At 47.4% G+C, this 18,914-nt stretch overlaps 1 protein-coding gene across 1 annotated transcript in view; it reads left to right on the top strand.

Moving 5' to 3' along the window:
• pard3ba (par-3 family cell polarity regulator beta a) overlaps positions 1-18,483 on the top strand; it is a 165,748-nt gene extending 147,265 nt beyond the window's left edge. Inside the window, exons 22-23 of the mRNA XM_062527538.1 lie at positions 6,027-6,091; positions 16,371-18,483. Of these exons, the coding sequence (XP_062383522.1) occupies positions 6,027-6,091; positions 16,371-16,854 (549 nt within the window). The 3' untranslated portion in view covers positions 16,855-18,483. The remainder of the gene's footprint in view (positions 1-6,026; positions 6,092-16,370) is intronic.
• Positions 18,484-18,914: the final 431 nt, after the last annotated feature.

An 18,914-nucleotide genomic window follows, 5' to 3' on the forward strand; every position in this document is an offset into this window, starting at 1 on the left:
TATGGTTTATGCCTTAGCAATAGCAATTTGCAGAAAGTTCTGATATATTTGTTCTGTGAACTGTAGTCATTGACGAGGAGCATTCTCATTCCTGCCATAACTGGCACCCAGCTCTCTCCAGTGGCCAGATAAATGGGTGTCCATTCTGTAATTCCAGCAGGCATTCTGCACAATCCCATTTAAATGGTGAATAAAAGAAAAACGTAATGAAATCACCCGTCCGCTCGTGGGCTCTGCGATCTGATAAAGGTCACCGCCAGACTGATGCAGTCACAGGGGCACGCCACTCAAAGGGAGGCCCAAATTGGCTCCACCATCTGCTGCTAACAAGGCCTGGGACTTGACGGTGCTGGTGGTGCTGGTGGTGCTGGGGGTGGTGGTGGCGGCAGGAGGCCGGGGGGGTTGATGTAGGGAGTCTGGGCGCAAGGCTGCGAGTGTTTAGGGCACATTAAAGGGGTATTGGACTGTGGCAGTGGGACATCAAAGGCCCTCCAAACCCCTCCCCCTCTGCCCCACACACACACACACACACAGCCTACTGAGGACCTCCAGGGGGAGGGGAGGCGATAAGGCGGCAGCTCCAGAGCCGATTAGGACCCTAGTGGCAGAGCCAGGAACAGAGAGAGAGAGAGAGAGAGAGAGAGAGAGAGAGAGAGAGAGAGAGAGAGAGGGGGAGAGTGGTAGTGGATATGAAAGGAAATGAGCCCGAGTCTGCAGCTTTTATCACAAACACTGGGTGCAGCCCTGAGGACCCACCACAAAGCAATTTCTGCCTCGTCAGGTGCCCTTCAGAAATGACATGGAGAAATGCGCCCAAATCTATTTAAATACGGTCAAAGCAACGGGCCTGTCAGAGTAATGAGCGTTATTACAGTGCTCTCCAAAGGAACACAGGCTTTTTGAGCTTTTCTGCCTAACGCTGTGTACAATTTCAGATGTAAAGACAGTCATTAACATTTAATAACCTTGTTATCAAAGGTAGCTCTTAACCCTCCTGGGTTGGCCCTTTTGGTTAGAGACACAGAGAAGGCAGAGTTGGTAGGATTACAGCGGAAACACTGTGACGGAATTATATGTTTGTCTGCCTCCTTAGCGAGATTTCCAATTTAACTCTCTCTGACTTTTTCATGAGACCTTTTTTAAGCGGAGACCTTTGATACAGCTGCCGTCTTATCACAAGACATTTACATAGCTTTAAGTTTCCCTCCCCCCTGCTGACATTTACACAGGACTAAAAGTTTTGAGAAATATTTGAAAGTGTAGATGCTGCCTTCCCCGGCGTTTGGTATTTTCCTTAAGCACCTGAGCCTGCGTAGGAAGGATTTTTTTCAGCCCAATTTCGCGATACGTCTGGAGACGAGTTTTTTGTCTGAACACGTCGAGTGCAGTCCCCCTACAGCAGCACCTGCACAGCTGGAGGAGCGGGCGTGGCGCTGGCAGCCCGGCGCAGGAAGTGCTTTATTTGTATTTATTTGCTTGTGTATATATGTATTTATTTGTTTACACGTTGTTGTCGGAGACGGAGTGTTCTTTGAGGCCCAGGGTGCAGCAGTGCACGGCACAGCAGGAGTTTTGTAGTCCGAGCGGCGTCTTCCCTTCCCTTCCCGTCCGCGTCTTGGCTAAGTCCTCTCTGGAAAGGGCTTTTTTCGGTGCTCAGTCGAAATCAATGGAATATCATTACTGAGATGAGGAGAGAATGAAAACTTGACTCCATCAGTCGCGGCGCGGAGGGTTTTTTGCCAAGCAACGATGGGCGGTCATGCCAGCTGTCAGTGGGGAGGATGCTGTGTGTGTGTGTGTGTGTGTCCATGCACATATGCCGTTTGTAAGAAGCTCACTGTTGGACAACGCTAATTAGCATGTTGAGTAGGAAGGGGCCAGGCGCGAGGAGCCATCTTCTGCCTCTTTAGATGAGCGAAATAGATGAGGGAATTAAATCACTAGTTTAGTCTTTGTCACCGCATCAACTATCCCATTTTGCCATGCCACAACTTTGTATTGTGTGGCCACCACAACACACACGGCACACACACACGCCCCACACACACACACACACGCCCCACACACACACACGCCCCACACACACGCGCGCGCGCGCTGCACACATATACAGTACATACAAACAGATGCATATACAGTACTAACAGCTCTTTGCTTCTGGTAATTTGAGGAGTGGCCCTTGAGTCTTGCATTGATGCTAATTGTTAGGTGTGTGCTCTCCTAATTGTGTGTGTGTGTGTGCATGTGTGTGTGTGTGTGCACGTCAGTGCATGTTCTCCTCATCAGCATGGTTGCAATAAATGCTGCATAAATGAACAGATTCATCATTAGTTTATAGCCTTTCAGTGATGGTCAATGACTTAGACAGCGCCTTTAATGAGCGTATTCTAATTACCTTATTATCTACAATCTGCCCCTTGCGATTATCCTGCTCAGTTTGTATGGTTTTCTAACTGCTACCAGAATTCATTTTTATTCCCATAGCCTGTATTTAAATGCCATTTTCCAGCAATAACGCACGACACATTGTGCTGAGAGACTTTGTTCAGAGTAAATTGCAGCATTCATATCAAATTGCAGTCTGTTGTGTTTGAGTGCATTCAGCGTGTGTAAAGCGTTTGGCCCCATTTATATAACTGCGGGTTTGTGTGTGTGTGTGTGTGTGTGTGTGTGTGTGTGTGTGTGTGTGTGTGTGTGTGTGTGTGTGTGTGTGTGTGTGTGTGTGTGTGTGTGTGTGTGTGTGTGTGTGTGTGTGTGTGTGTGTGTGTGTGTGTGTGTGTGTGTGTGTGTGTGTGTGTGTGTGTGTGTGTGTGTGTGACTCTCATAGCTCTGCAGTGCACACTGTGACCTTGCCCTTCATGCTGCTTTGCTGTATGTGTGTGTGTGTGTGTGTGTGTGTGTTTGTATTTGTGTTTGCTCAGCCTTCAGTGCTGCGTAAATACCATTGATCTAATCTTTGCACATCCATATGCATGACCTCAGCCTGTTTATATGAGAGTGAGAGTGTGTGTGTGTGTGTCTATGTCTCTGTGTGTGTGTGTGTGTGTGTGTGTGTGTGTGCATGTGTAATGGGGTGCCCAGCATTGGTATGCTCTGTGTGGTCTCCTGGTCTCACACGCACACACACACACACACACACACACACGGTCCGTCCGTGCCATTTTAGTAGTGGGAAATGAATGTGACTCTTGGCACCAGCTCATTATGATACTCAACAAGCGTCTCCCAGTGACTCCTGCGCAGGTCGTCATGGTAGCCGAGCAGAGGTGCTGCATCTCCCCTGGCACAATGATGCTTAACGCAGTGCTGAGATTCATCCCCTAACACAGTTGCAAACCCCCCACACACACACACACACTTTCTCTCTCTCTCCCCCCTTCTCCCTCATTCCCTCTCTCAGACACACTTACATACACGCCCTTTCTCTCACACATACACTCTCTTTCTCTCTCACTCTCTCACTCACTCACTCACTCTCACTCTCTCTCTCTCTCTCACTCTCGCTCTTTCTCTCTCTCTCTCTCTCTGTCTCTGTCTCTGTCTCTGTCTCTCTCTCTGTCTCTCTCTCTCTCTGTCTCTCTCACACTCACTCACTCACTCACTCACACACACACACACACACACACACACACACACAAAGCCCTTCCGGCATCATGAGTCATACACAAATCTTTGAAGCCCCCCTGCAATGCTCCTCCTTTGCATCTTTCTGACACACACCCCTTTCTCTCCATCTTCACCTGCCTTAGTCAGTGTCTGCGTCGGTTGTCTGCCTGTGTTAGTGACCTGAGAGAGGACGGCGGGCAGTGGACGGTCCCGCCATGCTCAGGCACGGCGCTCAGGCAGGCCCGTGATGTTTCACGTGTGTGTGTTGGTGGACCGTGGTGGACTTACGTAACGGTGGGACTGGAGAGCGGGTGGTGGAACTGTCAGAGACGAGTGAGCGTGCGTGCGAGAGAAGCGGAGGAAAACACCAGACATATGATGTGATGAACATGGACGGAGACAAAAATATACACACACACACACACACACACACAGAATAACACACACACACACACACACACACACACACACACACATGAACACATACGTGATCTCAGAAATGCACACAAACACACATGCACTTGAAGACACATGCATGAGCACACTCCCAGACACAGACACAGACACTTACACCCTGAGTGCAGTCAGCAGCTGGAAAAGTGGGTTTCGTAAGACACTTCCGTGTGAAGCCGTGCAGAGAAAAAAAAGGGAAAGTAATCTACTTATCCACAGGGCCAGTCCTCTCCTCTCCCCTCTGCCTTCAGACTGTCCAGACCTTAAAAGGTCATACAGAGAGAGCGAGAGAGAGAAAGAGAGAGAGAAAGAGAGAGAGAAAGAGGGAGAGAGAGAGAGAGAGAGATAGAGAGAGAGACACAAAGAGGAGATGGACTTAGGAAAAGGGCGATCGAGAGACAGAGAGAGATAAAAAAAAAAAGGTGTTTGGGGAGAAAGATAAATGGAGAGGCAAAAAGATTGCGGTAGAGGTGGAGCGAATAGAATGTTCTAGAATAGTTCCTGAGAAAATGGCAGAGTGGCTGTGCCAGTGAAAGGGAAGAGAGAGCGTGGCGCGACGCGGACAAGAGAGAGCGCGCGTGACAAAAGCCTCATCTCCCAGCTGACCCGCGATGATTGTGATCGCCTGCCTCGTCCCCACTCCAACGCTGACCTTTTCGGGGCCTCCGCCCCTCACCCCTCGACACCACCTGTCGTCCGCTTCGCCTCCACCACCTCGCCTCGCGCTCTCGGAGAGACGCGCCCGGGCCCCCGCCGAAGCCCCCTTTTGTGCGGAGAAAGATCACGTTTAGCATGCAGAGACTGACCGCTCCTCCGTGGCCTTCGCTGCTAGGAGTCAGGGCCAGTCTACTCTTTCTCTCTCTCGCCGAACTCTCCCCATTTTTCTTCTACGCTCTCTTTCTCTCTCTTTCTCTCTCCTTTTTTTCTTTCGCTCAGTGTAGGTCACTCTCTCTCTCTCTCTCTCCCTCTCCCGTCTTGGCGGATATGTTTTCATAAGTGTCTTTATTGAGACAAATGCCACCATTTCCCCTTTGAGTTAGCTGCTGTTTACATAATGTGCCTAACCTTCAGCTGTCACAATCAGTCATGTCCACAAGGACCCAACATATAGGCTCGCGCACACACACACACACACACACACATACATACACACACGTGCTCTCCTTCACACAGATACACACATAAGCAAAACCTCCCCTCAAGCGTCAACACACACATTCAAACGCCAATACACAACACACAGATGCACTAAATCACCGCGGCGCACTTCCAGATAAACACAACTTATATCCAGCAAGCACTGAGCCACACACAGACATACACATGTTGAGAATTACACACACACACACACACACACACACACACACACAGACAGGATCAAGTGTAGCCTGCTGGTAAATGATGTTTAGACAGCTCACTAAGGCAGATTTAAATAAGAAGTATACATGTGTGTTTGTGTGTGTGTGTGTGTGTGTGTGTGTGTGTGTGTGTTAGCATGAAAGAGAGGTGGAATGTGCGTTGGGAAGTGGTTAATGATGTCTGCTAAAAGGAATCACATTTTTAACCATGTGACTTGTTGAGGTTAATCAAGCTCTTCCTCTCTCTCTTTCTTTCTCTCTCTCTCTCTTTCTGTGTGTGTGTGTGTGTGTGTGTGTGTGTGTGAATGATATAAAGACTCTTCCTGTTTGCTGTAACTAGAGAAGGTCTTCAAACAAGTCTGATCTCCCCCTCACTCACATTCCCACAATTATTCCCTAATCCAGGCCTACTCTCTTTCTCTCTCTCTCTCTCTCTCTCTCTCTCTCTCACACACACACACACACACACACACACGCACGCAGGCAGACAGACAGACAGACAGACATATCCGATAGCCGCCCACTCAGAGATAAAGAAATGTAGACACAGTGACACGCGTATGAATAGTGGTGTTTAACCCTCTCTTGTCCTGATGTGTCTTTACACAGATTCCAATGAGTGCTGCTGACCAGCGGATGGCTCCCAGATATGAAGATGTGTATGCTCACCAAAGGTGAGTGTGTGTGTGTATGCCTCTGATGTGTGTGTGAGCATGATCGCATGTAGACGTATGTTATGAAAGAATGTAGGATGTGCATTCATTGTGCACCCATGTGCACCCATTCGAGATGAAAGTCCGGTGGGACTCACTCCAACCCCCCCAGACCCCAAGCCCCAGACCCCCCCACCGTACTCACACACATAGCTCAAACACACACACACACACACACACACAGAGCGAGTAATCCTCTTTAGAGCTCCTAATTAAATCTAGAGTGCTTGCCTACAGAGGGCCTTCCCCATCCTGAGAGTTCACCTGATCCTCTCTTCTCTCTCCCAGCACAAACAAACGAACACACACACACACACACACACACACACACACACACACACACACACACACACTCACCCAGTCACTCACCCATACCCATAGATCCTCAGTCACACACAAAGACATAGGCATATAGAAAACTGAAACAACATTCACACACACACACACACACACATACACTCTCTCACACACACACCCACATACACTCCAACAAACGGCACCACAGACAGAAACCCACACCCTCTCCGTGACAAAACACAAACCGTGGCAGAGAAACTGCAGGACGCCACACCGAGCAACCGGGCCTCGTACATCATCACACAGCACACACATATACCGGGCGCGGCTCGCACACACTCCGCCGGCGTGCACACACTCTATCATGTGTGACTGACCCCAGATGTCTCCCCCAGCAGCAGCCTGGTAGAGGAGACGCTGAACAGCAGGGCAGCACTTAAACGCCTTGTTGGTATTGTCGTCGTTGTTGTTGTTATTGTTACCGGCGTTCTCCGAGAAGCCAGTGCATCTCTTAATTGGAAGGAGATGCGTGGCTTCATTGGAAGGAGATGTGTGTGTCTTAATTAGACATTGAAGCGAAGCTCTTTCAGACTCATCTCCAATGTCTGGAGCTCAAAGAGGCATTGAGGTGAGTGTTAGTTATATAGTGTGTGGAGATTATGGCTCCATAAAGGTAAGGCTTGAGTAGATATATAGAGCATAACAGTGTAACAGTGCTGAAAGGCCTTGGTGGTGTGTTGTTTTCAGTGGAGAGATGTGTAGGTTGCTTCAAGGTATCTTTATGTTGTGCGCAAAGTGTTAATAGATTGTGTGGAAATTAATTGAGTTCTATGGCACATCGTATATCTCATTACCTCTGTAAATGAGATGGTTTATAAGTAGTTACGCTTTGCTTGAATGCATGTTAGTGTTCTGAAGAGCCGCAGTGTGCAGGTTGTTTTGCAACTGCACAGATGTGATGGATTTGCTGTTGTTCATGCCGTCTGAATAGGAACAGCTCGGGGTGAGAGCCGCTCCCTCGCTGGGAAGGATGAGTGAGTGCAGATGATCACCAGTTCTGTCTCTCTGTCTCTCTGTCTCTCTCTCTCTCTCTCTCTCTCTCTCTCTCTCTCTGCTTCCAGTCTTCAGCTTGTTCAACATTTGCTGACTTGTTTTCACTGCCCTTACCTCCCTCCTCCACCCCCATCCCACCAACAAAAACGGTTTGACGACTCGCACCCCAAAATCTCTCTACCCCCCCCTTACCCCTCCAGCGTCTGCTGTGGCCCCCGACCTCAGAAGTGTTTTTGCTGGGGAGCGCGAGAGAGGAGGGCTGCGGTGGAAATAAAAGCCATCTCTCCGCGCTCGCCTCTGTCTCTACAGGCCCTCGGGCCCCTCATTCAGACCCATTTCCCTTTAAATGACTAGCACTGCCAAGCCGCGCTAGTGCATTAGCATATTCCGCTCCCTCCTGCTTTTTCCGCACACTCACTTTTTCTCTCTGGCGGCTCTTCTGGCCTTCTCTCTCTTTTTCTCTTATTCTCTTTTTTTCTGTTTCTTTCTTTCTTCCTTTCTGTCTTTTTCTCTTTCTTTCTTTTTCTCTTTCTTTCTGTCTTTTTCTCTTTCTTTCTGTTTCTCTTTCGTTCTTTCTTTCTTTCTATCTCTCTCTCTTTCTCTCTCTCCTCTTATGTTTCTCCCTCTCTCTGGTTTGTGTTATGAAGGGGAAGAGGAAAACAACACTACACTGGCCCTGCTGCACTTTTCTTTGCATGAGTCTATGTTTGCCTCCCCATACATCAACACACACACACACACACACACACACACACACACACACAAACGCCACACACACACACACACACACACACACACACACACACACACACACACACACACACCACACACCACACACAGTAGGACTTGTGACAGCCTAGGTAGCCTTGTGTTGTTGTCCTCTGAGAAAATCTTAAGTTCATCATTGAAATTAGGCTCCCAGTCACCGGCTTGCTTTCCTTTCCAAGCTCGGCCCTGATTGGCTACCCTATGGTTTGTGTCCGTGTGTAATTGCATTACCTGGCTTATAGGGCGGGGATGTGGCATATTGCTGGCATGCTAGTGTTCTCCTGGGTGTCTCTAATCATATTTTTGTCCCACAGCTGGTGACTAGGGCCTCAGAGCCTGTGTGTGTGTGTCTGTGTGTGTTTGTGTGTGTTTGCCTGTGTGTGTGTGTGTGTGTGTCTGTGTGTGTGTGTGTAGGTGTTTGGATGAGCACTGAGCTTGGGTCAGTTCCAATTAAATTTAAGTTAATTTGGGCCGCAATTGAATTAGCAACAGAAGCCGAAGCTCTATCCTTGGCTAGGCAAGGTTCCTGTTTCCTGATTAAAAATAATGGAATAATAAAGAGACTTTGTTGCCCATTCTGAGCATGTGTGGTGATGTTTAAGGGGCCATGTCACAACTTCAGCGCTCTAATTCGAGACGAAGACAGGGTGTCCTTGTAAGTTTTTTTTTCACGGTCACATTCATCAGTCATTTTAAATTGTGCGAACCTACTTTGATTCTTTTTTCGTGTTCTTACGTGGAGATTTATCTCTTTTTGTCTTTGATTATGATGTTAGAATGCCTTTGTGGTTTACCTCACATTAGGGTGATCCTTATTTTTCAACTTTTAAAAGGTCATGCTCTCACCCCACCAATATGTTTGAATATATTAAAAAAGCAAATGGGCAAAATTTTATCAAAATTAATCAATATTTAGAGGTTGCTCAAGACCTTTAAAGTTTAACACATTTGCGTATTATGGGATATGCCATAAAGCAACTGGAAACACTTGACAAATATGACAAATGGCAGAAACTGAAGTGGCAAGAGAAAAACAGGAAAAGTAGCAAAAAAACAAGACTCAGCAGTCCAATGTAGAGGCCTTCATAGACGAGTTAGGAGACCTGTTTGATATTGCACATTGAGATGCACTCATTCTTAACATGCAACATTAGGGGCAGCGGCGGCCTAATGGTTAGGGTTTCGGGCTTGTAACCCGGAGGGTTGCCAGTTCGATCCCCAACAGTAGCAAAAAACTGGGCGGGGGCAGTGGTTGAGCACAGGTCTCCCATCCACGGCTGAAGTGCCACCTAGTCCCTCACTGCTTCAGGTTAGTGTGTGCTTCACCTCACTGTATGCTCTGTGTGTTTCACTAATTTACGGATTGGGATCACGGGACTCAAAAAACTCAAAACTAATAATAATAATAATACTCAAAAATAATAATAACTATATATACACTTCTTCTCAAGAATCTAGATGATAGAGACTTAGAGAGAAAGAAGAATCCAGAAGAAACCAGAGACCAGAGAGAAAAAGGACATTGTGGGTGTATGGGCATAGTTGATACTTGCATAGTTTGCACTTAATGCAAAAGAAAAATGTAGAACACAACAAGCACAACGATGAATTAAATACTAGCATTGACTGCTTCTGAAGATAGTACTGATGAGTGATGATGAATGTTATTCTGTGAAATATGCTGTGAACAATCTGCAGGATGGACCTTCTACTTTCAAAACTACAAAAACAGCCAGGAAGAGCTTTGTTAGCCCTGAGCTGGCTGCTATGATGGATCTAACCAAGTTTTCTGATTGAAATATTCAAAGGCCTTGAGCAACCTCTAGATATTGTAGGAATGATTTAAAATTTTGCACCGTGTGTTTTTATTGATATCCGAACACATTTAGGGGGTGAGAGTTGAACATTTCCCCAATTTTTTTTTACCCCATATAAGGACCACCCTACCTCACATAGAATTTGAGCACAGAATTGTCATAACGTTGATTCAAGACAGTCCTTGCTCAAAAATAAGATGGGTGGAATTAGCCCATGGGTTCACTGTGGATGGTTAGAGTGAGTCAAAGCTCTCCTGGTGCACAGAGACGTATGTGTGTGTGTGTGTGTGTGTGTGTGTGTGTGTGTGTGTGTGTGTGTGTGTGTGTGTGTGTGTGTGAGAGAGAGAGAAGGAAAGAAAGAGAGTGAGAGCAAGGGCAAATATGTATGGATATGTTTCTGTGCGTGTGATGGAAACAGGGTGTGACAAGCATAAAAAGAGACACTGCAGATGAGCGAGGTAGAGAAATAATATTGGTTTCTTCGGGGCTCAGACAGCAACGTGTGTGTGTGTGTGTGTGTCCATATGCTTGTGTGTCTGTGAGTGTGAGTGGGTGTGCGTGCGTCTGTGCATGCATGTCTGTGTAGGAGTCTACTGTAGGTGTGTGTTTGCGTGCGTTTGCGTGCGTGTTTGTGTGTGTGCGTGTATGTCTGTGTAGGAGTCTGTGTTTGTGTGTGTGTGTGCGCACATGTGTGTGTGTGTGTGTGTGTGTGTGTGTGTGCGTGCACTCGTTCAGTCTGGGCCCTCAGGGTGTCCTGAGGGGACCTGTGGGAGAACTCCACTGCACTGCACTCTGGTCTACGCCTTCAACCTCAGACTCCGAGAGAGCCCACACAGCCTGCCAATGTGTCTGTGTGTGTGTGTGTGTGTGTGTGTGTGTGTGTGTGTGAACATGTTTACGTGTCTGTGTGTGTTATTCTGTCTGTCTGTCTCTCTCTCTCTCTCTCTCTCTCTCTGGGAGACAGACTCACAGACACACAGACAGAGCGAGAGACAGACTGGTACTCCTCCACGGCCTCCTCATAGCAGTGCAGTGGTGTGAATCAGTCCGAGGAGTGCACACTCACTCGTTTATTTCCCCCCCTCCGGTCCACTTCCCTAAACGGCCTCTCCTCTGCCCAGACCACAAGGGTCAAGCCCCGGCAGGAGAGGAACACTTAGACCGCCGCCAGAATGAAAAACAAACACCCTGCTCATCCACACGCTCACATTTATACCCAAATATAATATTGTATTAAAACAAACCAGCGTTACTATGGCAGGTCTGTGGACAAAGCTCTACCAAATGCTGGTTACAAACAGTAGTTTGAGAACTGTTTCTGGATCAGTGGTGATTCATCCTAAAGCCAGTCTCTCACAAAACAGAAACCAGAATCTCTCGCTGACTTTTGTTTCATATTCACTGATTATTAAAAACCCATTTTCATTAGATGTTGCCTCTGGCTAACATGCAGACGCAAACGGTGCTGGTGCCATGATTGGCACCGAGTTGGGTGTTAGTGATCAGCACACCCAGCAGGAGACTGGAGAAATCCCATGTGGCCACTGAGACTACTGTTTACCTACGGAACGATATGAATAGATTAGAGATTAAACAGCTCGGGAATGTGGACAGATTAGAGTGACGTCACGGAAAGGCCAGCACTCCTCCACTCTCTCCTCCTCCTCTTCTCTCTCCTCCTCTACTCTCTCCTCCTCTTCTCCTCCTCCACTCTCTCCTCCTCAGGAAGGCTACTTCACAGATGAAGTATGTTTTCACTGCGGCGATTCTGTTGCCACTGTGTGAGTACTCCTCGAAGAATGCGATGTTTGTTTAGCAGTCCAGGTAAAGTAGTGTGCTAACGAGGGCGCGCTGTCCGTGTCTCTGAGGCCCTTCCGATGTGAACCGGGGTCAAGAATGCTGCGGTGGAGAGGGCTTCCTGAGTTGACCTCGGCTATAACAGCAAGTAAACTCTCACACTCTCTGGAGTCTTATTTAACAGAGAGTGAGTGTGACTACTAAATCACAAGCTCTGACTGACAGACACAGACACACACACACACACACACACACACACACACACACACACACACACACACACCATCCAAGCTATTTTGAAGGCTGGACGTTCAGTCACGAATTTCAGTGATGCTCTTCGTCTCATCATTATTGGGTGAAAATAACCACATTTTTATTCATTCTTTTCTCTCTATTTCATGAAGCCGCCGCCATTTCTCCTCTCCCATTTTATTGCTATTTTCTTATTGTTATTTCCCCCCTCTCCTCACTTCTCGGCCGGGTAAATAAAGTGCGCCGGCACTGTGGCCATAACCGAGTTTGCCGCGAGGCAGGGAAGCCGTAATGAAATCAGCTTTTTTTTCCCCTCTTCGCTGGGAAAATGAAAGTCTGTGACTGTTCTTTGGAAACAGGTTTATGGGGCCGGGTTTACTACAGGAACCTGAAAAAACTCTCACTCACTCACACACACACACACACACACACACACAGACTAGTGCACACATGTGTGTACACACACAAGCACAACAACTCTCTCTCTCTCACACACACACACACACACACACACACACACACACACCAATACAGACATGTGTACGCACAAGCACAACAATTCTCTCTCTCTTACACATCCACACACAGCCACACAATCACAATCACAAACACACACGCACACACACACAAAATATACACCGAAACATTCAAATAAAGACTCTCAGGCAGAACCACCTGGCACATTGAAATCACACAGCTATTCTAGTGCCTAAAAACACACACACACACACACACACACACACACACACAGAAGGAAGAGAGAGACATGTGTATTGTACAAAGACAAGAGATTACTACTCCTCAAACTTCCTTTCCTGATGAACGGATCATGTCATCTCCATAACTAGATCCCATTAAGCCTCATGTTGATGAATGGCACAGGAAATACATTTGTCATGCTTTACTTAGGCACAATAGTGTGTATTGTAACATGAACTCCCCTCTCAAGTATCTGACACTGTCATAGCCAGCTGTTTTTCACTGGGGGTGGGGGGACACATTAGGGCTGGAAGTGGCGGGGGTATTTAGGGGGTGGGGGGCGGGGGGGTAGTTTGGGGCAGGGGTAGCTAAGGGGTCAAATGAGGAGCTCCCAGGGAAGTTTTCTCGCGATCATGTGGGCAGGTGCAAGAAGCCGGCTCATATGGACAGAAAAAACTCCCTCGCCGTAAGATGGAAAATATGTCAGTGTCAAAGAGTCTGTAACACATTTACACACACACACACACACACACACACACACGCACACAGACACACACACACACACACACACACACACACACACACACACACACACACACACACACATCACACACACACACACATACATACGAGTGCACATATATATTGACACCCACGCCCAAAGAGCAGATTGTCCACACACTCTTTCTCCAGGGTGGAGTGTTGACAGGGGAGAAGCCAGAGGCAGATTGATTACAGGACATTTCATTAGTCTGTACTGCTATACCCTGGGCGCATTGGATCACACCTCCCTCCGTCCTGTTTTATTAAAGGTCCGCTCCGGACACACACACACACACACACACACATACATACACACACTCCACAGTTGTCCCCTGTGCATGCACATACACAAGCACGCGCGCACACACACACACACACACACACACACACATTTTAACTCACTCATCTCCTGCTCTCACACACACATGCCGTCCAGAGCTCTGGACAGACCTCACTGTAGCGCAAAACAATGCGCCAACCCAGGGGCCCAAGGACAGGCGTCGCACACGTAGACACATCTGGACAGCATATACGTGCACCCCACTTCTCCCCAGCTGTGACCCTAATTCTAGGAGCTTAGTGTGGGTCAACAGTGCACCGGGTCATTGGAAGGGAACGCTGATTGTGTGTGTGTGTGTGTGTGCATGCATGTGTCTGTGTGTGCATGCATGTGTCTGTGTGTGTGTGTGCTTGTGCGTGTCTCTCTCTCTATGTATGTGTGTGTGCGTGTGTGTGGCTGTCGGTCGGTCGGTCAGTGTGTGTATTAGTGCGTGTGTGTGCGTCTGTGTGTGCACAAGTTTTCATTAATCCTCAGCTGCCACTCCGGGGCCTATTGAGTTCCCCCTGCTACATTCCACCTTTATGAGCAGAAAGCACAACTAAGTAGCCCTCCTCACGCTAGCTAGCCCCAGCAGCCTGCTGCCACCATCCAATGCCCACACTAGCCTTTTTAACGAGCCACAAGCTAATCTACCATCAACTAATCACTACCTGCATTAAATGCTAGCTGTGCTATTACTGTAGCATCTGCCCTTGCTAGCTAGCTAGTTGTGGTTATTAGTCACTGTCCACTCTGTTCACCAGTGTACCAACTGCTCTACACTTCATGCTATGCTAACCTTGCTAACTGTAAAAAAAAAGAGAAGCTTCCAGTGGGCAAAGCTGCAGCCATTCTAGCACCTGTGCTGTGTTCTGTAATACCCACTAGTGCCAGCTGAGTCAGATATGGAGCTGGGCATAATCCTCACTCACCACCCACTATGTTCTCATTACTGCCCACATGGCCTTATCTGCCTGCCAGCTGTTTTATGGCCATTAAAGGTGGTGGTGGGGGGGGGGAGTTGTAGTTTATTTTCATGCTGTTGGTCATTGAGGAGTGAACTACAATACCCACAGGCCTAGGCGCTGGGTCATCAATCAGAATCCCTGGTAGTCGATTAATGTGTCTGTTCTTTGTTCTTTGTTTTCGCTCACCTTTCCTCTTTGTCTCTCTTCCTCTCTTCCTCTCGTTCTCACTCTTGCTGCCCCTCCTCTCCAGCTCCAGACACAATGAGTCCCACAACACAATAAAAAATAGCACACGTAAACAGATATACTCGCGTCCTCCCGTCGACTTACTGCACATTCTACGTTTGAGCATTTCTTGCTTCTTTTGCTTAGTATTTTCCTCTTTGATTTCCCACTCTTCCTCTCTCATGCACACAGGCACACACACACACACACACACACACACACACACACACACACACACACACACACACACACACACACACACACACACACACAGACACACGCATGCACCCACTCCCTCACAGACACACGCACATACAGGAATCCACTGAACAGGCTGTAATTGATGCCCGGGGAAAAACCACCCATGGTGTGCGTCTATGGCTTCAGCTGCAGAGGTCACGCTTGCCGGGCCAGCAGGCACCCATGTCCGACATCAAACACCCGCGCAGACGCTCACGCGGGAAAACACACATACACACACACACACACACACACACACACACACACACACACACACTGGGCACGGAGCCGCACGGCAGCACCCCTCACTACAAACACGCCAACGCTTGCATCCTGTCAGCTGTCACTCTCCCAGCAGTTGGTCCATCAGACGCCGCGGGCCAATATGATTGACGGGATGTTATTGTTGTTGTTAGCCGTGCTAGCAGGCTAGCGGATATGTTATGACTGAATTCGATGCCTCTCGCTAAGGAGGGGTGTCGATAGTGTCTGGATTTCTCTCATTCAGCAAATGACAGAGTAGGATGTTGATAATGATAGGAAGATTCTCTAAAGGAAGTGTTTCATTTCGATCGACTGTTGAAACTGAAACTGACGGTCATACAACATGTGTAGTTTAGAAATATTTTATATTATTTTGCTTTCTGTATTTAAAACCATCAAATGGTGCTGAGTGAGTGGTGTGTGATACCACAGTGTGTACGTGATGCCTTCCTAAACAAACGGAAATGGTATGAGTCACGCCTATTTATTTGATCTCCTGGCTCTTGTGTCCTTGGCCTTGTGCACTGTTTTGTCTCGTTCCTAATTCAACACAATTGAAGCATCAGTTGCTTCAATTGCCTCCATCAGCCTCAGAGATGGGTTTCCTTCTGTCCACTCATAGATAGGCTATTTGGTTCCGAAACGCGATATCCACAGTTTTAATGAATTTTCATAAAAAAAGAATTTTACAATTTGTTTCCCAAGTAATTTCAGTGGAAATGTGCTTGAATATTGTGATTTGATTTATCTTTACTCGATCAAAACAACACAGCTACAATTTGATAGATATTTCTTGGAATACACAATTAAATGACATGAATTTGAAATGTTTTCACAAACGGATACTGTATATAGCGTTTTGGAATCAAACTCTTACTATACACTGACTAGATGTCACCTTTGGCTCTCAGCACCAACTCTCGTGGCGACATCTTGTCAGTATGTATTGTATACCTATGCTGTCTACTGACCTTCTGCCTCTTGTGTTTGCATTGCAGGCGGATGCCAGCGGTGGACGATCGCGCTCCGCAGCCCTATTCCCCTAAGAGGGATCCGGCCAGGTACCCGGCCCCCGCGCCGCAGTACAACTACCCGCCGCAGCGCGAGACCTACCAGCTCAACTACCAGCCGTCCTACCCGCTGCGCGAGAGCTACTCCATGCCCGACAGCTACCCCGGGCGGCAGGTGCAGCAGGCGCCGGGGTCTCCGCGGCTGCCCGTGCCGCGCTCGGCCGAGCTGGAGCGCCGCTACCGGCCCTCGCCCGCCTACCCGTCGCCGCCGCCCGTCCACCGGGTGCCGCTGCGCCAGGACGTGCCGCCCTCGTCCTCGCCCACGCTGGCGCTCCGCGGCGCGCCGCGCTACGAGCAGGTGGCGCGGGGAGGGTACCGCACGGCCAGCCCCGACCGCTACGGAGCGTACGGAGAGGCCAGCGCACATCCGCAGGACCCGCGGCAGAAGAACTCGCTCATCGGGGCCGTGTAGAGAGAGGAGGGAGGAGAGAGAGATTGTTACCATGTGATAATATAGCAGTATGTTAATATGAACAGTTGTTTTGTGGGCATGTCTGTGTGTGTGTTTGAGAAAGAGAGAAAGAAAGAAAGAAAGACAGAAAGAAGGGAACAAATGAACAGATGGGATTTGAGAATGATGGAGGGATGGAGAGAGATGGAGAGAAGAGAGGTCAGAGAGGGTCAGTAGCCCACACTGGATGGCCTGAGTGTTCGTGTCCTGCACTTGTGCGTCTGGGTATGCGTTTGCATCAGTGGTGTCTTGACTGTGACCCCCTTGAGAATTGTCTCAAAATGCATGCATTTCCCTCGCTCAGGTGTGTGCGTTTACTGTATGTTATATAGACTTATAGATTTGTTTTGCCACATAAATGCGTCATCTTAAATGTGTACTTTATCTCTTGGTCTGTTGGGTCTCTCGTGTGTAAGCTGTGAATTAATCATCAAACCATACCGATACTGCCAATGAATCTCATGTTTTTAAGTCTGTGCCAATGTAGTTTTGTTGTGTACTGAGACAACAAACAAATGAACATAAACGCATCCTTTAAGAACTTACAATACTATCGGTGCCTTAATCAGCCTGTACAGTGTGATGGAATTGTGTACATACAGTAGTTCTATGTTTGTGTAATCGGGAAAGGTCTATGTTATATAAGGTGGTGTTTATTTTAGGTTTAGTTCTATAAATGTAACAAGCCAACAATGTTGTTTCCTACTGTTACCTTGGTGATGTGAGATGAACTTGAGGTTATTTTAGACTATTGTGACTCTATTTCCTTATTTAATGATGAGAGGAAGTCTATGTGTACTTAGGGTGCTGTGTGTGTGTGTGTCTCTTCCTACAACAACTCAAAGTCTGTTGAAACATTGAAGGTACCAGTGACCCCTTCCATATATGCTTCCCGTGTCTATGTATGTGTGTGTGTGTGTGTGTGTGTGTGTGTGTGTGTGTGTGTGTGTGTGTGTGTGTGTGTGTGTGTGTGTCTCGCCCTGCTCTTTTAACTCGCCCGCAGAACAAAGAGGAGATGTAGGTGGTAAGCTAACAAGATCACAGAGGACCTAAAGGTTTCCACCAAAGGGAAATGGGCAGGAAAACTACGGCCGACCCCCAAAACAGCCTCCCACCTCTTTGCCCTTGGGTGGGTTTGAGGTCATGTTTTCCCTTTGTTTCTTGTGATTTTGGTTTTAATTATTTTAAATGTATAGCTGTCTTTTTTTCCCCTTCTCTTCAGTGCCTTTTTTTGTAACAAAGTCTCCTATAGTGTCCCCCTTTGGGGTTTGCCGGTATTATATGAAGGGTTTTTTTTTCTTTAAATATGTTAACGCTCACTCCAGTCACAGGGAAATGGAGCCGGTTTGGAACATCTCTGTAACACACTGTATTTATTTATCAAACTTGGAGAGCAGGGAGCGATGCAATCCCAGGTGGACTTCATTCTCTTCTCCATACAATAGATATAAATATCACTCTAACCTTTTCTATGGTTTATGTCTTATCATAAATGGCTATCAAAATGTATTCCCTACTCTGTACGTGCAACACTTTAAATTGTGGGTTGTCCTGCATGTTTTATATATTGCAATTTACATTAAATATCCCCTTATAAAAACATCATTTATCTATGGATTATTTTAACCACTTGTTTCATATTCTATGCTAATGTATCATCTCAGAAAAGGGCTTCCAGGGACGTAGGCTATATTGTCTCCCATTAGAAGACTCATTAAAATTGAAACCGCAATTTAGCCCACGCTCTCTAGATAAATTATACCTCTATGAGAATAGATAGGGTCTCACATTCCCCCCATAATGACATCCTCTGCCAATTAGGATTCACTCGTCAATGGTGAAGGGGATCTTCTTATCGCCCGCCTAATTTTCCAATTCACATGCCGGAATTCTAATGATTAAAAAATTAGCCAAAAAGTTTTTTAGTTCGAATTGGATTATTAGTATAGTCAGGAAATGAGGAGCTGGTGCAGGGGAGATGGAAGGATCCCTCTGTCTTACCACGCCACCACCGACTTGTT

The sequence above is a fragment of the Sardina pilchardus genome, chromosome 23 (assembly GCF_963854185.1).
Source record: "Sardina pilchardus chromosome 23, fSarPil1.1, whole genome shotgun sequence".
NCBI lineage: Eukaryota > Metazoa > Chordata > Actinopteri > Clupeiformes > Clupeidae > Sardina > Sardina pilchardus.